Below are 27,707 nucleotides of genomic sequence, written 5' to 3'. Positions count from 1 at the left end.
GAAAGAACGCAACAGCTTACGGCCGTCAGCTGCCTCTTCCTTACGGGTGTCATAATTATCCTAATCTCCGCATCAACGTCGTGCAAGTCCGCATACAGGTATCTGTATCTGAACCATATGTGCCAGCTTAATACATGTGAAGTGAAATTATGATAACCACTGCGTCTTATCAAAGGTATTGGTTTTGCAAATGCACATTACAGCTGACGGAACGACATACTTTAAGTGAAGCACAAGAGAAGAAGGACAAAAGGAGAATACAACACTTGAAGAAGAAATGAAGAATTAGTAGGCGTACAGCAAACAAGCGATGACGGAGAACACACAATGATGCATCGAGTGTTCTGTGACATCGGTTTGCGTACTTACGGTGTTATGGAGATCAACGGCATAAAAACGTACCTTCAAGCGTACTCCCTCAACCTCCGCCGCATTCATTATGATAATCAACGCCTAAACAAAATGAGGCACTATTTTTTGCCAAGAGTAGACCTCTTTACAGCAAGTCTATGTAGTGACTCGCAGACGAAACCAGCATGCTTTCGAAAATGTTTTACCGCCGTAGTATTCGAACGCCAACGGCCAGGAAAACACATCGATACCAATAGGCTGTCGGCTGTCGGTGGTTAATCAAGTACAAAAACCTTGACGCTATGACTAAAAAGCAGCTTCAACAATCAAATTTAAAAAAAAATCAACTGCCTATTTGCCTGAGGTAAAAAAGCATCCTTAGACACCTCGATTGTTTATGTCAATGGTTTGTGTAAAGTAAAACATTCAGCATGTTCAGCGCCCCTAGCAGAGAAAGCACAAACTAAAGTATTCGACCAAATTACAGTAGCTCCACTTGCGCGCTTACGCTGAAACGCGCCTCGATTGATTTTTCGCCCTCTGTGGCCATTTGTTGAACTTGAGAGTGTGCGGGGCCGACTGTATCATCACAGAACACCCATACAGTATCCGCGCGTGCTTTTCGGTACCCGCTTTGCTGTGTTGCTGGTTGCTTCCGCTGTTTCGAGGACCAATGCTCCCTACCACGTGTGCAAAATGACAAACGTGAGTATCAGTAGAAGCGGTAGTACTAAAAGCCTTGGCTAAATGCAACGCCCTGTGGCCTTGCCTGAAAGCAAGGCCAGTTAGCATCGTGCTAAAGGAAGTCGCCGCTCGTTTTAGGATAGCACACTGAGGTCGCTCTACTTGATCGAAGTTCAAAGAAGCTGCCTTGGACACGCTGAAGAAAACAAGTTCCAAGAGAAATAATGTGAAGCTTATCAGATGCTTTACCGCAAATAATATGTAGCGCAAAACACTTTGTTAGGGAGGTTGATTTCATTTCATTTTTATTCCTTGAAGACCCCGTAACAGGGTATTACATAAGGGGTGGCGAGCCTGCCAGGATGGTCTAGATAACGAAGTTGAACTCTTACGACCTTTCCGAGTAAAAAAAGAAGCGGTTGGCGACAGTACTTGGCAAAAAGGTTGAATTTCAATTTAGCTAAATTTTGATCTAACGAAGTGCCGATTCTACCGACCTCCCTTTACCGAGGTTTAACTTATGTCAGTCAAAGGCACCTGTTACAACACTTTATCAGCTGTAGAAGTTTTGAAGAAAGTGTTAAAAATTATTTTGCTGATTTCGTGACTTCATTGGTGCAACTACGGTGCGGGCAGTTCTGCAGCTTGCAGTGGAGTATATTTCTCTAGTGACGTGTGTGAAAACTCATCTTGACTTAAGCATGCTCTGATAGCTGCCCTGTGCAACATGTTCACATGCAAAGAGATATAGAACTCCCCTGGTTGTTTTGATCTCTGCTGGTGTCCCCGCCTACCCATCACTATTATGCCAAAAGCCTTTGGAAAGAAATTACAAAAAACAAAATGTTCTATTCTGCTGGACGGACATTAACTAACATTTAACAGATTGGCAATCCAGGATTGTCCATCTGAGCCACTCGGCTGATGTTACATCAGTGGAGAATCCTGATCCTGGAAAGCAGGATCATGCCAGGAGTTTCCATGACCGTGCAACACCTGCTCAACATCTGTGTATTGGATAGAGCTGGCATCTGTGCCTTCTTCATAGTCAAGCATGTAGCCTTCCCACTTGTAGGAGTGGTCCTAATTTAAAATATTTTCATCTGCATGTAATGACAATGATTGAGTGAATCTGCTTCATCTCCATGTTTTAGAGCTCTCCCTGTCCTCATTTTTACTGTATGGTGCTGATATCCTTTTGATTCAAGGTTAGCGTAAGACCTTTTAATGGGGGCAGCCCTAATATAAGTTTTAGAAAAGCTGGACGAAGTAAGAAGAAGCATAAAGTAGAAAGAAGCTAAAATCCTTGTTTTGTAGATGGCAGCTAGTGACCCATTCCATCTGCTTGTTCTGTTTACTGATTTCAGGTAGACTTTTAGGCAAGCTTTTTGCAGCTTGAGTAGCATCCATGATACCTTTTGTGCAATCAATTCTGCAGACTTGCTGTTCTTAAGTATGGCTGTTCTTTAATTCAATCAGATATTCTGTAATTCTTGAAGGGGAGAATGTACAAAATATGATCATGGCCATTGTTAGAACAAATTTTCAAGTAAATAAACTTTAGTACTTTTAGAGAGTTTTTGTTCGACACTTTCCCTGTTGTTAGTTTTCTCGGAGCTGATGCTTGTACTTTCTCGAAAAGCAGCAAAACTCTTCTAATATTCTCTGCCCTTGAAAAGGCGTGTAGGTTGAGTCTGCTGAGTTGAGAAAAACTCAATTAATGAAATGCTGGACAAGTATGTATGTTACTAAGTTGTTCGAAAGCTTAATTCAACAAATTTTTTTGTTCAGATCATGTCCTCAATGTACCTCTGCGATTTGCCCAGTCTTCAATAGCAGTCATGATGCTTAATCTTGATAAACAAGCACAAGCTCCATCGTTTAGATTGTTCAAAGCATAAGCTTGAACAGTTGCACAGTATGCAAAATGGCGGCTCAGCAGGTGCTCTCCTGGCCATCTTTTCCAAAATTGCTCAAGGAGCTGTGCCATGACGCCATCTTCTTGTCGCTGTGGATTTTGGGACTTGAATGTCAATCTCATATTTGTGATAGAGAAAGCCTTTTGAGTTGTTTAACAGTAGAGAAATGGACTGGTGTAAGTACTTCCATTTTATTTGGCGACGAGGACATTTAAGTGAGAGGCCTGTGTTTCATTACTGCCTTTACCTTATACAACGCCAGCCCAAATTCCTGACGAATTGGCTTCATTTTTGCTGAGAAGCTTCTGCAGGCTGGAACTGCAGTTCTTAGCATCCTTTCCCAAAAGCCTGCCTACCATGCTGCCTTTTCTGCAATGAGCTTCCATTCAAACCTCCTTTGAGAGCAGTAGTGTTGAAATTTACTGTTGGAAAATGCGCATGTTTGATGAGAGCTGCATTGAATTTCTTGCACTGGTGGCGGATGAAGTGCTGACGTTGGAGTGGTGATGCTCTGATGCAATGCAGCATGACTGTAGAATTGGTTCAAAAAGGTTACACCTATTTTATGTGCAAATGCCTTGAGGGAGATAATCATGAATATCACCAACCTGGCTCCTAGCAATGTGCCAATAAAGTTACAATCTCGGTGGCAGGATCTTCTTTATATTTGATGCTCTTGAACACAAGCGCAAGCTTCGGACATGCGCTTGTGTTCAAAACACCTGAAAAAATGTGCAGGCTCCACTAGCTTTCTTGTTGGCGTTACAAAACATGTGCAGCTGAACAGTTTGATTTCCTGGCATCGCATTCACCCAGCAAGGGAGAGTCTCAGCGAGATTGTGATGCAGCTCTGAGCCCCACTTTCCCCATTTTCTGCAGTTCTCGCAGCTCGCTGTTTCAGCCTATCTTTCGTTGCCGCAGCTCTTGAAATAGTAACGTCGATAAAATACTTAAAGGTGCAGTCATTCAATATTCTTGATACCGTCTGCATAACAGAGTTCTTGCAGGTTTGTGTTCTGTCTGAAGAAACGCAAGTGCCGATCTTGAGGCAACTAAAGACTTGTGTTGCAGGGCCCCATTTGGTTTCGAGATGGAATGGCAGTTTCCTCAGCTGCAGCAATTAGCTCATGCTGAGACTGCCATGGCCATTTCCTGAGCCGCACTCCTGTTGACTCAGTCGGGGCGGTAACTTCTCTGTAGAGTTGTCATGCTTCTTCTTGTGTTGCAGGTCTAATGAGGAGGCCATGCATATGGAAAGATTAAGCTAATAGCCTGGCTGTTGCTTGTAGTAAATCTTACAAGGACAAAATGTGTTGCCACAGAATGACATTTAGCATGAATAGACTTTTCACGGTCCCAAAAAGCTGTCTGGTTATTCTCAACTCACTGCAAAGTATCTCTGTCTTCTTTCTTGATATTCAGCTGTAGAAAGGCTTTTCAAGTGGTAGCTTTCTTTGCCTCTTCCCTCCACTCTGCAGTTCGTGAGTTTCCGGCTATTTATGGTCAACTTGGCTCACTAGATGTCACTAGTTGTCATTACAAATAATATAAACAAAATCGTCGGTTAGTTTAAAGTTGTAGTCCCCAGCACCAGAAATTCGACACTCTCCCATTGAACCGCAGACGCGTGCTTGAATAAGGTGAATTAAACTGAAGAAAGTCAGCATTTGCGTGTTACATAGTAACACTTGATATATAAAACATCAGTGCACATATCTTCCAGATGGTGAGGAAGGAAGAAGTTGTGGGATCCAGTCATTCCTGAAATTGTGCGCCAATATGGTAAGTTTTTTTTTTACAATTCTAATAAGAACACTTGTACAGCTGTACTTCTTGGCCATACGATTTATTCTTGGGCAACAAGAAATTTGCTGCATGTCTCTCATTATACTGTTGTGCTGTCGCACATTTCTACAAGGTCAAGGTTAAGCAGTTCGTGACCTATGATAGACTGAATGAATGAATAAAGCCTTTATTTTAAGGAAGGGGACGGCTGTAGGCCGCTGTTGGGGATTAGGAGGAAAAGGAATGTGGGTTCCCGGACTGTTGGCTGAAGCATATCTTCATCTCAGTCTTCCATCTTCCGCTTTATGCAGACTCAGGTGCGTGTTCAGTACCGCCGCTCTCACATAGGCTGATCGACCCCTTCTACACTACATGAAACAGGCCGCTTTGTCTGCCATATGTCGCAGTGGCTTTCTGTGTTTCAGGGTTAGTTTGTATTCCAATTCCTAGTGTTCTAATGTTTCCGTGTAGTAAATGTTGAATGTTGGATCTCCCTTGTGAAAAAGTTGCACAGCTCCAAATGAGGTGTTGCAAGTCTGCTGTGCATGACTCCTGGCAATGTGTGCATTGGGTATAAGTGTTCGCAATTGTAGCTTGTCTGGGTTGGTGCCATTTCTCAAGTATGTGTGGTGTGCATGCAACGTTGGCCATAACCTTAATCAAGGAAACCTCTTCCATGCGAGTAATTTAAAGAATTCATGCTGTGTAAGTGTACTGCCTTCTGTACAAGGTCTATCGTGGTTGTTGAGGGGCACATTTGTCACTGAAGTTTGCAGGGAGTCTCTTGTAATGCGCAAGCTATCTCTTTCAAAGACATCAACCTAAGGTTCAATCTGCCAAGATATTTTTTAAAATATTGGCAGTCAAACCAGTTTGATTAATCCAAAAATGAATAAGAGGAGTAACCAAGTCAGTCAGAAGATTAGGTCCTTTTTCTGCGCCTTTGTTCGGTTACGCGAGTGAGGTCCATCTTCTCAATCTTCGAAGATGACCCATACTTTTGTAGTTGTTGACTTGCTACGTATGACAGCGGGATGTGGAATGTAATGAATCCAAGACATGGTGCACCACTTCTTCTTGGTCTACGTTCACCAAGGCATGTCCTCATATAAATTTTAATGGTTAAGCCATATTCCACAGCGAAATCCCTATTAAGCTTTATTCTCTTCCCCACAGAGGTGCCAATTGCTTTAAAACTTCCCTTTGATTGCTGTCTGGCTACTCAGTCTTTCCATTAGAAGGCTACCTCATAGCGTCCACTGGCAAATGCAACTTTTCTTCGAAACAGTTCAAAGACTGATCAAAGCATTACGTTTTTCCAAACGGCCCTCTTCTGTCAAAATTCCCATGCTCTCAAATTCCCAGAACTTTTGCAGAATCTTGTCCGTTGACTCAATGGAGGCACTTACGCGTAGTACGCTAGCATTTGTGACCATGTTTACCACTTGTCTGAGGAATAGTGGGCTTGAAACATGCAACCAAAGGAAAAGCCGAGTGAGACAGTGTCTGTTACCGGAGCAGAGATTTATTTCTCCTTTTCTGAACTTCCTCAAGTGAAAATCCAGGTAATGTCAGCTTGTCAACAATGGGGTGCCATCTGTCCTCTACGCCTACTAATTCACTACCTCGTGGCAAATGAAGGGAATTTCAGCATCTCAGACGAAGTACTCCATACTGTCAGAATGTCTATGCAGATGGAGTTCTGTGATGCACAGCAGCATTGAAAGTGATCCTGTCTGCAAATACTATTCAGGCGGGGAATGACCATGCTAACCTCTTTCTATACAAGTGTCTTGCAGAAGTCATCACATATGAAGTTGTGCTGGCTGCCACTATCCATTGTGCCACGGATGTAAGCGCAATTTGCGTCTTTCGCAATCCTCAGTCAAAACATTTGCAGCAGAACTGCTGCTTCAAAGCTGGTGTAGAAGCTTGCATGAAGACTAATAGTGGTGACTGTACTTGAAATGCTTGGAACTTCAGCCTGCTTTGGTTTCCATGTTGGGTGACACAAGATGCATATCTTTCTTTACATTTTTTATCTTGTGTGTCTCTACAGCATTTGTGGGCAGGGTACAATGAAAGCAACAGTTTTTAAAGGGGAGCTTCTCCAATTTCTTTTCTCTGCTGATGCTACAGGTGCAAGCTGCAGTATGATGGTTTGATGAAGCACAGACGATGCACGAGTATCTAAGCTGCCATTTGTTCGTGCAGCTTTTACCTGCAGCCTCCTCCATCTTTCTTGATGGGAAAGAAACATTCTTCTTCTTCTTCTTCTTCTTCTTATTATTATTATTATTCTACACACATTGGTATTTACTTACAAAGAGGTGTACAAAGTTGTTGCTGTTGGTGGCTGTAATGTCAGAACCACTTTCGCTCCAGGGTGGGAGTATCTCTTTTTTGTACTTTCACAGGATGGGCTTCACTCGCAACTTTCGGATTCCATGCAAAGGTACATCATAAACCTTGAAAGTCATAGCATGTCCAAATGCTACTGCCACATTCATATTCCTCATTGGAAGGTGCTTTGCCACTGGCCATTCGTAGGTGGGATCCAGTGACAATGACAATCGGCAGAGCACTGAACAGGATGTTTGTCATCATTGCGCTCTATGTTTTGGAGCTAACGTTAGGATCCCTCAGTGCTTGTAAGTGGCACTGGACTAAGTCATACAACTTCTTCAGGCCCTGGACATCACTGGAGCAAATAACAGTAATGCTCGTAAGCAACCCAAGTGCTCTTGAACTGTGAAAAGCTTGTAACCGATGTGACTGGTTAGGGCGTCAGTGGCGGCATATAGCACAGTTCAGTCGCCTGGAGACTGCCACTGCTACTACTGCTGCGCCGCTCAATAGAGAGTGCAGGTAATAAAATATTCCTTCCTGTGTGAGACCTTTGTTGTTAACTGATGCATTAAGCTGCCCCAGCATCCAGGCCGTTGACAAATTTTGCCACTGAATGTTTGTCACTGGAATTTTAGGAGCTTGATGATCTGTTGGTGCTAGGCTCGTCGTGTAGCTGAGCGAGACCATTGTTTTCACTGTTTCTGATGGAAGCTATTATCTTACAGTAATGGCTCTCTAGCTTTTACCTCTCCGAGAATTCCTCAAGGGGCGCATTGGTATGTCATGACCACCTTAAGTTCTGAAGTGAACTCCTCGTCAGTGATGAATTCCTCTCAAATATCATTTTGCTTTTCTAGGTCTACATTGTTCCCTTCCAGTTGTATCGTTGGTGTTATATCTGCAGGATCAGCATTCCAACATGCCTTTAGTTTTGTTCATGTGGCAGGGCGTGTTCAATTACAGGCGCAACATTTTTTTAAGGCCGATTCATATTGAGTCTCACCTGCAGCTATGACTTTGTTCACATTCACATTTGAATGGCTGAATTGGTTGTCACTGTCATTGCTGCTATTCAGGGTGCCAGCATGACTGAACTAACACTGGCCTCTAGCTTCTGTTAGAGCAGTTTGAACTTTGAACTGTTTCCCCAAATTAGGCTGTTTATCAGCTGTTTCAAGTGGTGCTAATTGGAAGTGAAGATAATTTAGGTTTTCAGCTGTTTTCAGAATGCAGAATAGGCATGCACGAGTATCTATTCGCTGTCAGGCAAGTATACGAGGCTGGGCTTTAGGGACTGAGAAAGCAAATAGTTATGAGTTTGAATTTATATCACGAGGGTACGAAACATTGTGCTGGCATAATGTTCAGTTGCATATTCTGTAGCATAGCTGTTGACGGTGCCACATTAGAAATATTTTACGATACACATACTCAACCGCAGAGACATGCTTTACTTGTTAGTGAGGACCTTCCTTGCAACCCTGCATGATTGGAAAAGCAGATTCCATGATTGTGATTTTAATAGCTATGAAATAGTTCAAGCAGCAGTGATGATCTAAGAGTTAAGAGCTAAGGGTTTGGTGTTGCATGGTATTCGTTACATGCGCTTGTTTCAAAATATCTTTTTTTGCTCTCTTGAATTGCGCCGAAGACAGACATATCTGTTTCTTGTCAAAATGATATCTGTTATTTTATTTATTCATATATAAGATATGTTACATGGCCCCTATGTGGGGCATTGAGTAAGGGAAGCATAGAAAAAGTAAGCATGTGAAAGGTGGCAATCCCGTGATGATATTATTACCATATCATCGAGCGATGCTGCTAAAATTTTTCAGCAAGGAAATTAAAAAAAAGGGCTCTGTCTTGCCCTGAGGTATCTATCTGGTAATCATCATTGCGAATTTCGGACCTTTTGAAAATTCTCCAGGCCTGGAATGAGAAAATCATGTGCACCATTCTGACATATTGCTGTAACTTGAGAACGAGTGAACATAACTGCATGAAATTTTGTAGTTCTAATGCTGTTGCTATTAGTCTATCCTGAAAATTTCATAAAAATATCTCAATAAACAAAAAAGTTGGCATCCGAGGGTAGCCTTCCCCCTGATTACACATGATTGCACGGTATTTCACGTAACTTATGTCAAGGATTTAAAGAAATTGCTTAGCCGCGGCTGAATGAATCCAGTGGCATATAGTTTGCCGTCATGTGGCGCTCCTTAGAGTATTTTTTTATATTCTGCCTAATAAGTTATTTACTAAGATGAATTATGCAAAATTTGTAATATTCACTTTATGTCCAAGTGTGTATTGTTGTATAGGGGGTTCATAAGCTACCTATCCAATTTTTGTGGCAACATACATGCTGCGTAGGGAATTTTTAGGGGCATTTAAAGAAAGCCCGTGAAATATGCAATAAAACCATGTGACTGCACTCATGTGCTATCGTATTGCAGCGCTCTCAGTCGCAGTTCTTGCGAAAGAACCGTGTGCTTATTAGACTGTGGCCAAGTGAGCGGCTGTGGCTCTGGGCATCAACTTCACAGTGCGTCACCATCTTTGGCAGGGGCGCATGGAAAGGAAGCAGGCACCATCTTCCCTGATAAGCAGTGGCGTAGCCAGAAATTTCGTTCGGCGGGCTCACTTTGCAGCTCAGCCTCCTCTTTATAGAAGTTGTCCAGCGATCAAAAACATTAAGCATTAATAATAAGTGCGTTGAATTGCCAAATAGCTGAAAACGAATTCTTGAATGCTACGCATTGTCAAGACAAGTAAAATATGTATTTGTTCATGGGAGAATATACACGTTTGTCTCAAGAATTGTGCCCGAAATAATGGATCTCAATACTTCAATGTTTTCTGTATATTTAACAAGTAAAACAAATATCACACGAACTTTCCAACTATATTTGTTTGAAACCAGCAAAGCAGTGCGTACTGTTGATGTGAAAAATGTTAAGGTCATGAAATGAACAAGTTGACAAAAAATATTTTTATAAAACTTTGTTAGCCTCCCTGCCTTTCTCTCAGTTGGATCTCTCTCTCTGTCTCTGTCATTCAAGAACCTTGTTTACATTTTTGTACATATGTAACGACCAGGGAAAAATCTCAGTGATGCTGTCCTTTGTAAGATGTATTGCGCAGGAGCAGCTGCCACTGGTCATGTATTGTAAATGCTCCGAAAATATAGTCGCAACAGAGTGCACTGTAAAAAGCAGGAGTTCTGCAAAATATACGAGGGCAAGTCAAATGGAAGTGAGCCAATGCGAATATATGAGAAAGGGGGTACTTTTTAAAAAAATAGTCTCCATGAGCATTTAGACATTTCTCCCTCTAACGAGTTGCATGATTCCCATCTCATAAAACTTCTTGGGTTGCTGCTTCAAAATGTCTGCAACTGACTTTTTCACGTCATTGCCCAACACGAATCTGGTTCCCTTGACCTGTTTTTTCGAATGCTCCAAAATGTGGAAGTCGCAAGGTGACAGATCTGGGCTGTATGGCGGATGTTGCAGCGTTTCCCACTCGAACTTTGCCAGTTTTGTATTAACCACACCAGCGATGTGGGGATGGGCATTGTCATGGAGCCAGATGACCCCATTCCTCAATTTTCCACGTTTTGTTCTTGATTGCGACACGCAGCTGATCCGACGTTTCACACTATTGGAAACGATTGGTAATCTCTCCAGGTTTAGCGAATTCAATTAATAATGGCCCCGGACAATAAAAAAAAAAGTCAACACCTTTCCGGCAGAAATTACGGCCTTTGCTTTCCTTGGGGGTGGTGAATTCAAAGGTTTCCACTGTAAGCTTTTCCGTCATGTTTCAGGCTCGTAGTAGTAGCACCATGGTTCGTCCCTGGTCACAATTCAGACAAAAAGTCGTCACCCTCATCGTGATACCGGATTAGATGAGTCAAGGCAGCGCCGAACCTCTCCGTCTTCTCGCGGTGGTTTAAAATCTCTTCCATCCATTGCGCACACAAGAGCCGATAACCGAGATGTTCATGAATTATGGTGGGACCCGAACCGTGACTCATGTTTACGTACCCTGCCAATTGATCTATGCTTATCCTCCGTTCTTGTATATCAGCCTTTGCAATTGTGTTGGGGGGTGATTGCACAGTGGCTTTGACACTGTCTTGGATCGTCCTTGCAACTTTCACGTCCTTCTTTGAACCGTTTGCTCCAACGCTTCACAGTGGCCAATGAAATGCAATGTTCAACTTTCACGGCAGCCATACGGCGACTAATTCCTTTTGGGAAACATCTTTATCTGTCAGAAACCTCAAGACCCCTCGCTGTTCAACTTTTGGAGTGTCCATTATGTCATGCAACCATGTTCAACCCAGTGTATGAGAGCATTAAAGAACCTTGACTCTCACACCTGCATGTCATTTTCGTAAATGAGATGCCTCTGTGCCACGCGCATGCCTCTCAGATAGTGAACCGAGACATTCTTGCGCAGGGTGGGTTGTCTCACTTTCATTTGACTCGCCTTCGTACATTAGAAATACAAAGATGCAATGGAATATACAAATGCGAAGATACAGCTTGATAAAGGACAAAAAGTGTCACTGGAAACAAACTTCACTGCACATATACGCGAAACCTTGCAACAAGATATTTAAATATACGTATAAGTCTCCAGTAAATCTACCTATCTAAGGAAAAGTCACTATATATGATGCGTCAAACAAGGCAAATAAACATGTTGCGCAACCACGGAGTCACAGATCACAGCCCCCCCTCCCTCCACTCCCACGATGAATTGCGCACGACGGAAGGCGGTGTGCTTCCTCCCTGATTTTCTACCTTGCGCACTCAAGACTGAGCCACCATCGTCGGCTCACCCATGCCCCCTCCCCCACTTACGCTTTCACTTGCACATACAGCATACGGAGCGCGGTTGCGATGTTAAAGCCCTTGGACTTCATACGGAACATGAGGGTGATGGCGACGGCAGCAATGCGCCTGAAGTTTTTATATAACTGCTATCGTAATAATATAATAAGAGCACTCGGCAACTGAAGCATCCAGTGCGGCACCATGCGGCAATTCGCTGCACCGCAACAATGCCTTCTTTTCCTTTGTGGGGCCGGAGCACCGAAAGAAAAAAAAAGACGCAAGAGAAAGCATGTTGGCCAGAATCGAATGCCTACTTTGGGCACCCCATGTGGCTACCGAAGGAATATCAAAGAAAGCGTGAAATGCCTGGCTGCAGAGAACCATACGCATACTCTTCGGTATCCTACACCGGTGAGACAAGACTTTCCGGACAGATTGCGCTCAAGCGAACGCGTTGCAATCCGTCGAGTCCCGACAGTGATTGCGGCGAGCGACCATTTTTTCTTTTACTCAGCTGCTGGCCAGAAAGCGTCCAAAACTCTGCCAGGTAAAAATCCACTCGGTGAGACAAACGAACGCACACTGAAGGGCGCCGCGCTGTGGTCGGGGCAACATGGGAAAAACGCATACGCTTTTGCTGGCTCTGACAGCCTGCGGGTAGCGAGAACAAGAAAATTGAAGAGACTCATTGTGTGTACTCGCGAATAAAAGTCACATCGAAAAATGAATGAGAAGATTGCTGACTTTACCTTTGCACCTTTGCTGACTTTAGTGTCTTGACATGGATGCTTTGGCGCAGGTGAAAAAATATGTTGATATTCTTTTCTGTGACATGATGGCACAAATGAACCACCACAATGCTTCGACTCATCGGACCTCGCTGCGTACTTTGCTAATTTGTCTGATAGTGTGTTGATTTGCTTTGTCTCATTATATGGTCCGACGTATGACTTTAGAAAACTCAGTGCGCCTTTGGCATGATATGTTTGTAACAACATTAAACCTGCAAAGTTCCGGAATTTAAAATCTAAAGCACGACCTTGAAAATGTCAGTGCACCTTTTGCATCAAAATTTTATGACAAGTTTATACCCATAAAGTTTCAGAATTGAAATCTAAGTGCTCCCTAGATTCTGCCGCCTCCGTGAAATGCCGTGACAAGCCCGCTCACCATCAAAACGCCCTTGAAACTTTGTGCTCAGATGGGGCTCCTTGCGTTACGATATGTGACTCCTGGTGCATGGGCGTTGCCATGAAATTCAGCCCAATTTCGCAATGTTCGCACTAAAATGTCTTTTCAAGCATGATAAGAACATTCTAGACAAAATCGAGCATGATCTACGGCGCCGTGGGGTTGCTTTAGTCGGCGGCACATGACAGCACGAAAAAATTTCGGGGAGGCTGAAGCCCCATAAGACCCCCCCGGCTACGTCCCTGCTGATAAGTGATAGGCTCGACGCACGGTTCAGAGCTCTGCAATACGATAGCAAACGAGTGCAGTCACATGGTTTGATTTCAGATTTTGCGGGCTTTCTTTAAATGAAAAAAGAAAATGCAGAGTGTGTGAGGGTCAGACCCTCCTGCATGCAGCCGTGCGTGCCTGAGCTGTGTCTGGGAAAAAGGGGATCCTGGAGGTTGAGCCGATGCAGGTTGTTTGTACCTTTAAGGCCCTCTGGGGGAGGCGACACACCTCTTTGGCCTATGCTTCACATAGACTGCTCCTCCAGACTGACCCACCTGGATGAAAACGGCAGTCTGTCTCTCTCACTCATTGACCTTTCCTGTCTTCTTTTGTCTTCCATTTACTTCCTTTCTCCTTGGTGGCAAGGGCTAACCCTGTGGGGCCATCCTACTTTGGGTACAACATATTTGGTTATAGTCGCGACATACGACTGGCGTCATAGACTTGTACGCAAGCTCTGCCTCCTCCTCTCGTTAGGCTTCGTGGTGGGTGGTCGGCACTGTTGCTGAACATGCACGTTTTCTTATGGGAGGGCAAACTGCTGTTGTCTATTATCGGCACCTTTTCAGGTGCCGCACCATAGCATCATTCCGGTGCTACTTTCAAAGCAACGCACCATTTCCCAAGTACTGTGTAATCCACAGCGAAAACAACGTACCAGTAAGAAAACTCTCTCCGTTCCTGGTGGCCAAATGCCTGAAAGCCATGATCAGACCGACGCATAAAGCCTTAAAAATGTGTAGTGGGGACCTCCTTCTGAACTAAATGACAAACATCAAGCACAAAAACTCTTGGAACTTACCAGTACTAGCGATGCGACAGTAACGATTTCAGCCCACAGGACACTAAATACAAGCAGGGGGGTGATATGTGAGAAGGAATTCCTTTGCCTGAGTGATGAGGAACTGCTCGACAGTCCAAGAACAAAACGTGACTAAAGTACAATGGATTGTCATCCTCAGAAATGACCAAGTGAACACCAAAAGTGAACAATGTGCTTAGCATCCTTAGAGTCTTGTCCCGGAAGCACTGGGGCTATGACTGAAAATGCCTGCTACACATCTACCGCAATTTTGTGCGTAGCATATCAAACTGTGGTAGCATTATATATAGTTCAACCAGACAGTCCTACATCCGACAACTTGATTGAGTTTATAACCTTGCATTATGACTGGTATGTGGTGCTTATGGAATATCACTTGTCCAGAGTTTATACGCTGACTGTAATGAGCCTCCTTTACAGCAGCACAGAGCATTACTCACGTTTTCTTAGGTCCTCGGAATTCAGTCATCACCGCAGTACATATGGTACATTACACAATGCAATTCATGCTTACACTATACAAATAAACCAAATGTGATTAGGCCTCTTGCCCTGCAATATGAGGAATCTTGTTGGGATTATGACATCCCTCGCGAAGTCCTCCGGGTTGCCAAAAAACTGCAACGTTTGCCCACGTGGTACGATTTCGCATTGTTATGTGACTGGACATTAACTTATTTAAAGAAAAGAGACACCTCGCATGAACACATTATACAAGAATTCCGCGCTCTTCAGTACAAATTTTAAAATGACATGAAATGTTACACTGATGGTTCTAAAACGAAAACACACATGGGTGTGGGGGCTGTAATGGAAAATTGAGAAACAAGTATTTGATTACGAAAATTTGCCTCTCCTTTCACTGCTGAAGTTTATGCGATATGGGCTGTAGTTAAAAATGTTATCACTGCAAACACAAAAGTGCAGTCATATACATTGATTCCCTAAGTACACTACAAACTTTACATCTCTGCAATCTGTGTACACCCGTGCTTAGTTGATATATTAAACATAGTGGCACTTAACAAATATAGGAGATCAATTCGTTTCTGCTGGGTCCCAAGCCATGTTGGTATACCAGGTAATGAAGGTTTGCATCAATGGTAGCATACAAAGACATAACAAACACAACACTTCCATATAAAAATAGTATTCGAGCGATTCAGAAGTCCTTGAGGTCAAAATGGCGACACAAATGGGACCATTGTATAAACAACAACCTACACCTCACTAAACCCGTAATTGGCGAATGGATGCCGTGCAGCCACCAGCAACGGTTTTATGAGGTGGTCTTATGTTGACCTCAGATTGGACATGTATTTTACACAAAATTTTCTCCTTCGAAAAAAACCCCCCCACAAACTTGCAAGTGCCATAAACCTCTTTCAGTGATACACATTCTTATGACATGTCCTCACATCGAAACACAGACAGAAGCTTTTACACAACCTGTATAATATACATATACCTTTGCACCCTGCCCTATTACTGACCCACTAGTGCCATTTACTAACCTGTTCGACTTCTTGGAGACAACTGGTTATTTGTACCAACTATAATGTAACGCAGGTGTACCTGCTCTAACGTTGCATTTTCTTTTGTCCTGCGACTGGCGCAGCATGGCCTTAGTAGCCGCTTTTTTGCCATTGAAGCCAAACTAACCAACCAATAGTGAAAATGAACAGCGATACTGGTACAGCAATATGAACAGCAATACTAGTATGCATATTTACTGACCATTGAACATTCTTGTGTGTTCTAGCTGTAACAGTGGTTTTGAGGATGTATCTATCGTAGAACCCTGTTGCAGAAAATGTGTCTGTAACAGGTGCCACGTCACAGCACATGTGCTGTTCAAAAAATTTTCTTTTGCTGAGTGGTCGCAATAAATAGTTGCAAGAATAAATAGGTGCCTTAAAACCACAAAATACTGGAAATGACGCAGTGAGCCTAGTCACATATAACCAGTTTTAGTTTAAAACAATATTGTGCAAGTGTTTCTTTCGTCACCCTGAGGAATCATACTGTGTTGCATCCTATATTTAAAAAAAATATGCTCTTGTGTGGTATTCAGGGTGTCTACCAACCAGGATAACTGGGAATTTGTGCTTCTATCTGGGTAAAATTAGAAGTAATTTTATTGAAAAGGAACGGAAGTCGCGCTAATGCTGGCTCGAGTAACAGAGGAATCGTAACAAATTGTCTTTGACACTGTGTTGTTGGCTGGAGGAGTTGTCAGTGTACAGTCAACGACCGATTTTCCAGACGCCCCATTTTTGGGACATCTCTGATAATTTGGACGGCTTCGCGGCACCACCACGTGCCCCATAAGGCGTAAATATAATCCGACGTTACCGGCGGCTGCCAGCGCGCCCCGACGGGCTCGGCGCAAATTTGGCTCCTGCTCCATTCGTGCGCCGCTGACCGCGTCGACCCACAATGCATTGCGCGCGAAGAAAAAGGTGGCAACACAACTCCGTGGACGGCGCGCGACTTGGCGAACATTCTGCGTGCGCTCCGAAGATAGCAGCCGACGGCGCGCGCATTGAAGTATAGAGGGGATGGCATCTCTGCTGGTGCAGCGCAGCCAACGTAGCGTGACTGACCGCGAACGACGCTCACCCGGGCGCCGATAAAGTCAGACTATAAACATGCCTATAGAATTGCTTCATAAGAACGTGTAAAATTTCGGACGCAAGAACCCCTCGCTGTTCAATTTTCCTGACTTCTTGCCATCACCGCAGGTCCGAAACATTAAGCAAAGCCACCACCGCCTCGAACCTGCGCTCTCGCATGCAGATCCATTGGCAGCCGTAGCGACCGCTTTCTGGCATAATTCAATGCGTCGTGCTTTCCGAGCTTCTTAGCCATTGGCTTCGATGCTCGGAAAGCACAACGCATTGAATTATGCCAGTTTCCGAAAGTAAGCTTCGTCTCAATATAATAATGTTACGTGGTGAAGCATAGGCGAAGTACTGCAGTGAAGCTTAACGTTAAAGTGTGGGAAGGGGCAATCCACGTTTCTCGTGGCGCGACGGCACATGTGCCCTGCCCTAGCGAATTAGTCGCGAAACATTTTGGAAGGGTTGCACGCGTCGCCATGCACCGGAAAAGCCCCTGAAAAATAAATTGCGCTCGGACGCGCGTCGCTGCAAACACTTGTGCCATGTACCGCGTTGAAACTTCACTGGTAGCTGGACGTCGTTGCAGTGCCAAAAACATGCGTAGCATGAGACTGCAACTCAGCTTTAAAACAGAAAGTGGCAAGGGCTTCGTCCGAGTGGTTCGGACTGCACCGTGAGCCAGGTAGTTATCGCCTTTCATTGATGGCTAGCAAATTTAACGAAAAACCGGTGCGGCACACTTAGGCAACACTTAAGAACATCACGTTGCTGATGAAGTCTTTTTGGAGCGTCGGTCCTCACTTGCTGGTTGCTTGGTCGATACGATACGACACTTGGTCGATACGAGGCCGACAAGATGCTCACATCAAAGGTTCACAGATTCAGTACAGTGCCTCACTGAAAGCATTTTATCATACCAGGCTAACAATGACGCAACCGACGAGCACAAGTTGTCACACCACGATGGGCTTTCTTGTCAATGGCACCAACAAAATCAGTGTGCCAAACATCGTTCAACTGAACCCTGCGTGATCGGCCATCGAACTGAGAACGCGATAGTGACAGCGCCTTCGCTTGTATATATAATTATTTGCGCTCAAAGTAAGTCGGAACATGCCTACGAAGTTGAAATGCACAAGCTTCAACTCTCTCAAGCCGAGCACATGAAGTTTGAACCAACGTCGATCCGGTTCAGCGAAGCTTAAGCCTGGCACTGTCGTGTTCATGAACCAGCTACCGGCGGACTTGAACTAAAATGTAAGCAGTTAGGACTAAGGAAACTGCTTTTATAGTTCAGTTCTGTACTTGGCGATTTGAAATGAACTACACTTCACTTCGCACTGCACGCACACAATAAGCGGCAAGTGGTGACACAGCGCTGTGCCAACATCTGTACGTCACCATGCCATGTGGTAGGCTGCTGGTCATATTCGGTGGGTGTGTACATGTTGTTATGCTGGTAAATTTCTCAATTCCAGAGATGTACCGTATTTACATGATTGTAAGTCGACTCGAATGTAAGTCGACTCCCCCCATATCGCGTGACAAGAAAAAAAAAAAACATACTCGAGGGCTCATTCCATAACGAAAATTTATCAGTAGCTGGCATGGTGGCTGGACTACTAGTCTTCACTTGTGCCATCGTCCTCAGTAGCGCTGCCATCGTCATCGCTGCTACGGTCCCACAGCGCGTCATCGTCCAGCGAAATTACACATTTGCAAACGACCACGCTACGACATCTTGTGGAACAGCAGCCCACGCCGAATGCACCTAACCACACGTAGCCATCAGGGAGGCTCTTTTGACAGTACAGTTGGTGTAACGTGGTGGTCTTCTGCCATCAGCCACTCGTACTTACGGCGGAGCAGGTCCTTAAAAGGCAAAGATCCGGGCTTGTTTCATGACCATGTCGCACGTCACTGGCAGGGACCAGGCATCATGCATCAGTGACCGATCACGATCACGCATTTTAGTGACGTACCCCACAAGCTTGGCCTACAGCTCCGGAAAGCGTCCCGACTTTGGCCTGTGAGAAATTCTTCACTTGCTGTCACATGTGAAAATTTTGCTTTGCTGCAGTCGCCACACTCGCACCACCTGGTCGGAAAGATCGAACTTGCAGCCCGCTGCGCAGTGATTTGTTTCTTCAGCGTAAAGGATCGCAGCCCTCTTGAACGCTGCTGTGAACGAGGGCCGAATGTTTAGTGGGCCTGGAGCACTCAAGGCGACTGAGGTAGCATGGAAGTAGCCCGTAGCCCATAGCCAGCAGTCGAGTCAAATGCGTCGAACTGAGCTACAAGGAATTAGAAACACGTGAGCGGCATCTGCTCTTCCATGAACTATCGATACTTCCCGCAAGCGCTGCCGTTCTGAGGGTGCCGCCGAGAATGGAACTGCGGCACTTCCATTGACTATCAACACCTGCCATGAGTGTTGTGTGCGCTGTAAAACTCTTAAGAAATGTTGAAAAACTCTTCCAAAAAGCGAACAAACTCATGGGATAGCGAAAACTACGGATAGGGCCATAGAGCAAACGTAAAATTATAGCTATGTTGTAGTTCCCCTGATATCTCGGTCTCGATTTTTAGGTGATGCCATGTTTTGGTTTCGATTGTAAGTCGACCCCCCCCCCACTTCAGATTTCCAAATAAAAAAAAAAAAGGTCGACTTACAATTGTGTAAATACGGTACTGTTTACCTTTGTGTCAAAGAGGAAACGAGATGGTGCATTCGGTATACAGCAGCAACAACAAACGTCTCGCTCAGTTATACCAACGGTTTCAGTGATGGCATCCGCGTTTTCGCGAAAGAACAGTAGAGCACTTAATTTACATCAGCACAATTTTCTCGAAGAATGTTTTATGGCACACGGAAACTATAAGTATGATGGAGTTAAAGAAAAGCGACAATCAGAAATAAATTTACAGCCTGTAATATGTTATATGCATCACATTTGCCATTGTTTAAGTGGTTGGGCCGCTCATGTTGACTCGTCTCAGGGTGGCACAACACATATGCACATATATGTACGTTTTGCTACATTTTGACATTACTTCATATCAGCAATGCGCTTTTTCTTCAATATCTGACACTAAAAACGATCTGTGTCTGTAGATTTCGATGTAAACAAGTGCAGTGCTTTGATCAATCCTGTGCGGAAAGCTGCACTCGAGACTTCTTGATTATGCAAAATGTCTAAATAATCTTCAAAAAATATAAAAAGCGAGCTCCAAGTACAGGGAATCAGCCACAACAAACTCCAAGGCAGCCGTGTCGGCAAAGGGAACTCAGTGTGTCTTTATCGGCCACACTGTTTGCAAAACAGCGCACTCAGGCCTGATCACCCAGTAGTCACTGAGTGCTTCATGACTTCCAGGAACGACGTTCTCTCCCGGAGAAGCCATTAACTCTTTCGTTACCACGTCTACTCAAATCGGTCATCAGTGAACGAAGCTTTAGAGCACAAATTTTCACTTATTGGAGCCATTTCTTATCCATACAAGGCCATCCAGTAGTTAGTACATGCACTGCACTTTCAGAATCAGTTTTAAGTTTTCGCACTGCGGCAATGTTGTGATTTTTGACAGACCTTCTTGCGAACTAATGTGCGTATGTTGTAGCGAAAAGAGGTGTGGCCATCACCTTCTGCCGTGCTCGAGAAAGAAGCATGCCACTCATGCTTACGCCACACTAGCATCAAAATTTTGTACTCAAATGACTTTCAGCATGTCGCAAATTAAATTATATAGCCGGCTTGCCGTCCAGCAGATCTGAGTGGTGATAATTAACCGAAAATGATGCCACCTGTTCATTAGTGAGCTTTGGTTTGAAGTCTTGAGTCATTTTATTCTGTCCAAGTGTATTTCTGGAGGTCCACCATATGTCCAACATGTAGACCTGGCTTTTGCAACTAGTTTCCAAGAATTTCGATAACGCTTCTCGTAAAATCTTGGCAAGGGCCTCGCCGGTGTCACTGAACACTTATAGAAAGTTGCTCCCATGGTGTCGTCCCACGCAGCTGCTTTGTGAGAAAAGCATCCTGCTTGAAACTATGCTGCATTCGCACTTGATTTTAGTGATGGGGACTCTGAGTTACAATTCTGAAGGGTGGCAGTAAAGCAGATTCAAGCTCTGATGGCAACAATGTTTTGAGTCAGCATGGTACATCCACAGCTGTTCACCGATGAGTTTACGGCTTTGAGCGGTCTCCTGCCTTGTGTGCACTTATCTGCCTATCTTTTTTCACGACCTGAGAGCTGTTCTGATTATCTTCAGGGTGCATACTTCGCTTGGTTATGATGTGCTACAACTGGCAGTCAAGAAACTTCCGTTCACGCCAAGAAAGCTGCTCGTAGCACATCTTGGCCCGGCACTACAGATCAGCACTAGACAGTTTACAATTGCGGGGGAGTTCTTTCTAATGTTCTTCTCTGCAGAGGTGATAAAGACACCATGCAAAAATGTAAACAAATGTGTTGGATGCATAATCTTGTACTTGCCCAGCTGCTCTGAAAGTGATCGGTCCTGGAAGAAGTGCAGGACTCTAGATGAACTAAGGTACGTTCCTTGGACTTTTCATCGTACCATCCTCAGAAGATGCTGAAAAAGCCGAACTGCAAAATGTGCTACGAGCACCACAATGTTGAAAAAAAAAAAGACATTCCTTTTGTGGGAAAAATGTGGAGTGCACCTATGCATCACAAAGTCCAGGAACTGCTTCACCACATGGCATGAGTGATGAACTGGTCTTGATTTCTTTTTGTATCTGAAGAACGAAGGTGTACTGAGCATTCATTCCTTCAGACACCATTCCTGGGTTATGTATCTTTGAAATGCATGTTCTGAGTTTTATTTTATATTAATATTTTTGTAGATATAACGTTTTATTGTTTTTATCAACTGGCAGCAAAAATGGGGCTTCCTAGAATTTTTACGTTTTACCTAATAAATTTTTTTTGCAACATATGTATTTGGAAAGAGCATTTTATTATGCAGAGTATGCTATGCCGCGATATCTGCTGGAATATTATTTGTAGTGGTAAATAATTTTTTTCCAAGAGCTGTAAAGAACGACCATTTTCTCACGGTCACGAAAGAGCTAATGATTCGCGATCCACGAAATGCACAACTGATGCACACTCAACATGGGCGCATGCACACAAATCAATCGGCGAAGGCCCCAGCACATTTCCAAAACGTTTCTGCGGCGTGCGGCAGGAAAATGAAAAAGGCGGATTGTCACCGGACCCAGTATGTATTCCTGAATTATAGATGTATGCAGCCGCAATCTCCTGTCCCAGTATGAGCACCGATATACCTAATAAGTGTACCGTAGGCCTTCAGAGCTTTTTCAGATGTGCCTGTGTCGATTTGAGCCTTCAAGGGTTGTAAAAGACATGCATTCATTTTTTTGAACTGCCCGATTTTTCAGACGTTTTTCTGTCCCCTAGGGAGTCCAAAAAATCGGACGTTGACTGTACAGGTGACCAAGAAGACACTTGAAATGGTTATAGGTGCAAATGCGAAGCAGAAGGAGGACGAGAACAGAAAATACTGACACATTGAAGAATGAACGGGCAAGGAAGTGGGCTGCCACTTCTTTGAAGTAGCTTGAGCTCAAAAAACAAAGTGTTTACTGACGCCAAGATGCAGGTGTCTCTCATCCAAACCAAATAAAACATTTTAAAGCAGTGGAACGCAACACTGAGGTGTTGTGTGCTGGCTGAGAATAGGTCGGGACAGTTGAGCTTGACTTTCCTGCTGCTGAGAGAGAATCTTAGTTGTGATAAAGTTTGGGCCTCAAACTAATAAGCTTGCTATCAGTTGATTGAAAGAGCTCATATTTGAAAATATTTGCTTCTGTATGCTCTGTATGCACCTCTTTTTATTTGTATTTGAAAATGTTCAACACGATTTGCAATGGGTTTTGCCATATTTTTAAGGATATTTGATTCACTGTGTATTTTACTAACCCCTCCATTGTGTTTTCGTTTTGAATAAGATAAGCACTACTCCTTACTATTCAAACTAAATTAAGTCGTGTTTTTTAAAAATTTTTAACATGCTTACTAGAGAGTGACAGCATCGGGCGACATTGTGTCAGCATGTCTTGACATAAAACAAAGTTCCGTGTCACTCAGGAAATTTTGCTAAGGCACTCAGGGAAAACCTGTAAAACAGAGAATTTGGAAATGTCAACTGAGTAGACAACCTAGTCATTGGAAAAGGGAGCACCTATGTGTATATGTTTGTAATGCCAGCAACTATATTTTTGACTCGGGCTTATGCTTATGCAGCAGACCACTTGTCTTCCTTTTTTTAACATTGCACTGGGAACATCTAACAGTCTCTGCTACCACCATTTTGATAGTGGTACCTCCGTTTATACTGCTATTGTCACCTCTGTTTTGAAGGCTGCAGAGCTGAATGAAATTATAGACAAAGCAACAATGGGTGACACTTGCGGCGAGGATGTAGACATCCCTAAAGGCAAAGAAAACTGTGAAGGAAAAATCACCATTAACCTTAGCATAGTGCAAATCTCCAAATGAAAACGATTAAGATTTCTAGGAAATAAAGCTGTCAATGAAAAATTTGTTCTGTTTAAGGATCAAAACCAATGCCTTTGTTGGGCCAATTGTGACATTTAAAAAATTTTTATACAGATGACATTAACATATTTTTTTGTTGGATTGTATTATGCGTGTAATTCTTATGTGAAATATACCAAGTATGTCAGCAAGGTATTGTAATTAGGAAGGGATACCGGTGGAATGTATTTAGTTTGATGTATTTAATGCATCATTAATGCAGTATGCTGTTCCTACTGACTGTACAACTTCTTGATTGTTACTTATATGAAAGTGAGAGCAACCCCTACACATGCAAAATCATCCTGTCTCACTGACCTAACTTTGCCGCAATAAGTTAGAGCATGTGATTTGTTGGCACCTTAAACAATACCTAGATGAAGACGACATGCTGTCTGAAGTCCAGCGTGGTTTTATGGAAAGCTTTTACTGTAACTCAGTTATTGCCTCATATCACGACTTAGGAGTTAGTAACAGGGAACAAATGGCGGCAGCTTATTAGATTTTGCCAATGCCTTTAAGTTCCTGAACAGAAAGCTCCCTGTAAGCTTTATGCAGTCGCAATAGACAGGAAATCTGTGCATTCTATCAGAGCCTATCTCAAAAACCGTGTTCACTATGTCAAAGTTGGCAATCGTATTTGAGGTGTTTTCTTTCACAGCAGGTGTACCACAGAGGTCATTCTTGGGACCTCTCCTGTTCCTAATAGTCAATGACACAGCAAATATGGTTGAATCCGATTTGAAATAAAACTTTTTGTGGATGTATTGTACACAGTAGTTGAATCACAAGCCGATGAAACTAAGCTCGGCAATAACCTTGATAAAATTTGTCACTGGTGTGAAGTGTGGGAAATCAGCTTGAACAATAATAAGTGCTGTGTTAGGAAGATATGCAGCAAGGAAACACCTTCACACTTAATTCATTGGCAACACTACCTAATGATGTTTCTACCTATTAGTACCTCCGGGTAATTATAACAGAAAACATGGGGTAAAACGAGCATATTGAAAACATTTCCATGAGTGCTCTCAGAAGTTTATGGGCATTTGTCGCAATTTCACAGAATGCCCTATATAGGTAAATGTATAGGGGCGTTCACTACGATGTTAGACCTAGCCTTGAATATGCATAAGCTTTGTGGAATCCACACGCCAAAAAAATATTGTTAACCTAAAATGAGTGCAGCAAATAGTAGTTCGGTTCATCTGCGAATTCTACAAGAAAACTGATAGTGTATCGCAGACACTGATTACTCTCTACCTTGAGTAATTACAGTCAAGACGTGCCAAACAGGCTACAACTCTTGTGTTTAGTATACAGCAAAGTCCAACATTATGAAGTCATTTTACCTGTGTCCCACTTCTCACATGAACGTTCGTCAATACCACACTAGAATGACAAAAGACCTACGTGCTGTGAATAATGTTCTAAATAGTCATACTTTTCTAAGACAAAAAATGGAATGAATTGCCTAAGAGTGTTGTTGAAAGTAGCTATGTAGTCATATTTGTGATTTGTATTTTGCTATAATATTGTTTTCCAAACTTTCCTTTTCGTCCCTTGATGTTTGCGTTATTTGTATATTCATTCCTCCTTGGACTCAAGTGAGTTGGCAGAATTTAGAAATAAATTTCGGAAGTGTAGCTGTCTACCACAACAGACAATATAATGAAACCTGGTTCGAGATGAAGTGCTGCTGCTCCTAATTTTGTTATCAGGCCCATGATTGTACCATTGAATGCTCAGGTTGTCGACCTTGACTGGAACAGCAGCTTGCATTAATACCATGCTCCTAGTCTTCTCACTGTACCTTACAGTTAAAGAATCTTTTAGGCAAGAACATGTGCAAACTTCATAAACTTAGCCACTGAGCAATCATAAAAACATATTTTCCAAATCAAAATGGTTGGCCTTCTGTACTCTGATTTGATCTGAAATTGCTGCCAAGACATTGAATGAAAAAAAGGCTGTTCTTTACCACTACTATCTTTGTAATTCTTTGGCATATTGTAAATAGATATTTATTTTTAAGTGACAAGCATTGTTCGGCTAACCTGTCTTGTTTTCTTGGTGCAGCATTGACGCATTCCAGCTGTCCAGCAAATGCAGATGGTGCAGTTAGATGAAGGATACCACCACTGCTGCAGCTCCTGTGACTATGACATGGATCAACTGTGATCTGAAGTGCCCGCCACAATCCGTACAGCCCAGCGTCTGTTTGAATTCCATTTGTGCCCTTGGAGGTTCTTGCGAACTTTCAAGCTGAAGCAACATTTCCATGCTCGCACATACAAACGGCCATTAGAGCTCACAAAAAGCTAGTTTAAATCAATACCTGTGCATTCACACAGGTGAGATGCCATTTCATTGCCATTTATGCCCTGAGAGCTTCATGGAGGAGTCTACACTGAAGAAGCACCTGTGCATCCACAGAGACGAGAGGCCGTTTCACTGCCCTTCTTGCCCTCAAAGCTTCAAACAAAAGAACGCTCTGAACCAACATCTGCGGACTCACACAGGCGAGAGGCCATACCAGTGCCCTTCGTGCCCTCAGAGCTTCTCACGAAAGAGTATTCTAAACCGACACCTGCACACCCACTCAGGCGAGAGGCAATATCAGTGCCCTGCATGCCCTCAAAGCTTCTCACATAAGTTTAATCTTATTCAACACCTGCGCATCCACACAGGAGAGAAGCCATTTCAGTGCCCTGCATGCCTTCAAAGCTTCTCACAAAAGGCTAATCTTAACCGACACCTGCGCACTCACATAGGTGAGAAGCCATTTCAGTGCCCTTCGTGCCCTCAGAGCTTCTCACGAAAGAGTAGTCTAAACAGACATCTGCACACCCATACAGGTGAGAGGCCATATCAGTGCCCTGCATGCCCTCAAAGCTTCTCACAAAAGGATAATCTTACCCTACACCTGCGCATCCACACAGGAGAGAAGCCATTTCAGTGCCCTTTGTGCCCTCAAAGCTTCTCAGCAAAGAGTAATCTGAACCAACATCTGCGCTCCCATACAGGCGACAGGCCATATCAGTGCCTTGCATGCTCTCTTAGCTTCTCACGAAAGATTGATCTTAACCGACACCTGCGCATCCACACAGGTGAGAAGTCATTTCGGTGCCATTTATGCCCTCAGAGCTTCTCACAAAAGAGCAGTGTGGACCAACATGTGCGTACTCACACAGGTGAGAAGCCATTTCACTGCCCTTCATGCCCTCAGAGCTTCTCACGAAAGAGTACTCTGAACAAACACCTGCGTACTCACACAGGGGAGAAGCCATTTCAGTGTCCTTCGTGCCCTCAGAGATTCTCACAAAAGACTCATGTGATCCGACACCTGCGCATCCACACAGGTGAGAAGCCATTTCAGTGCCCTTCGTGCCCTAAAAGCTTCTCAGCAAAGAGTAATCTGATCCGACATGTGCACACACATACACACAGGCGAGATGCCATATCAGTGCCCTCTATGCCCTCAAAGCTTCTCACAAAAGTCACCATTGAAGGTTCACCTGCACTTCCACTAACGTGAAAGGCCGTTTCAGAGCCGTTTATGTCTTGAGAACTCCTTGGGGAAGTCTGCATAAAACTGACGCCCACGTATCCACACAGGCAGGAGGCCATTTCAATGCCCTTCATTAGCACCGGGCTATCCTCAAAAGTCCTGACTGAAGGTTCACTTGTGCATCCACTCAGCGAGAGGCCGTGTCAGTGCTCTTCATGTCATAGGAGGTACTTGCGGAAATTCGCATTGAACTGCACTTCCACTGATGTAAGAGGCTGTTTCAGCGCCCTTCATGTCCTGAGAACTTGTCGTGGAAGTCTGTACTGAAAGGACAGCCACTCGTCCACATAAAGTCCTGAGTGAAGGATCACCTGTTCATCCACTCAGTGAGAGGCCGTGTCAGTGCTCTTCATGTCCTCAGAGTTACTTGCGGAAGTTTGCACTGAACTGACACATGCAAAACCCACTTAAGAAAGAGGCCCAACACAATGGCAGCCCCGCAAACCCAACCCCACACCTGAGCAGTGGGAGGCCGTGCTGACTAGCTCGGACCCTCGTGATAAGCAGCAACTGGTGCAGCGGGCCCAGGAGACAGCAAGATGTACAGGAGCCCTGGACTGAGGGCACTTCCCCGCACAAGCAGACACCTGCTTGTATTTTTTTTTCAATAAATGTTTTTCCACCTCCTCCTCCACTTAAGCAAGAGGCTATTTCAGTGCCACTTATACCCTCAAACTTGTGGACATAAAAGCCACCTCA

At 43.8% G+C, this 27,707-nt stretch overlaps 1 protein-coding gene across 2 annotated transcripts; it reads left to right on the top strand.

The window, feature by feature from the left end:
- The first annotated feature begins 928 nt into the window (after positions 1-928).
- Positions 929-27,642, top strand: LOC142563792 (uncharacterized). Of its 2 annotated transcripts, XM_075674406.1 has the most exons (3): positions 929-1,056; positions 4,678-4,736; positions 25,517-27,642. In XM_075674406.1, the coding sequence occupies exon 3, from the start codon at positions 25,797-25,799 to the stop codon at positions 26,973-26,975; it is 1,179 nt and encodes a 392-aa protein (XP_075530521.1). In that variant the 5' UTR covers positions 929-1,056; positions 4,678-4,736; positions 25,517-25,796; the 3' UTR covers positions 26,976-27,642. The 2 variants fall into 2 exon arrangements, with proteins under 2 accessions (XP_075530521.1, XP_075530523.1); XM_075674408.1 differs by lacking the exon at positions 4,678-4,736 and having other exon boundaries at positions 935-1,056.
- The last annotated feature ends 65 nt before the right edge of the window (positions 27,643-27,707 follow it).

The sequence above is a fragment of the Dermacentor variabilis genome, chromosome 11 (genome assembly GCF_050947875.1).
Source record: "Dermacentor variabilis isolate Ectoservices chromosome 11, ASM5094787v1, whole genome shotgun sequence".
NCBI lineage: Eukaryota > Metazoa > Arthropoda > Arachnida > Ixodida > Ixodidae > Dermacentor > Dermacentor variabilis.
This window is presented reverse-complemented; position numbering and strand designations above follow the sequence as displayed.

Bases quoted from the DNA above. Each gene is read 5' to 3' on its own strand.
- LOC142563792 (XM_075674406.1), top strand. From the start codon at position 25,797: ATGCCATTTCATTGCCATTTATGCCCTGAGAGCTTCATGGAGGAGTCT.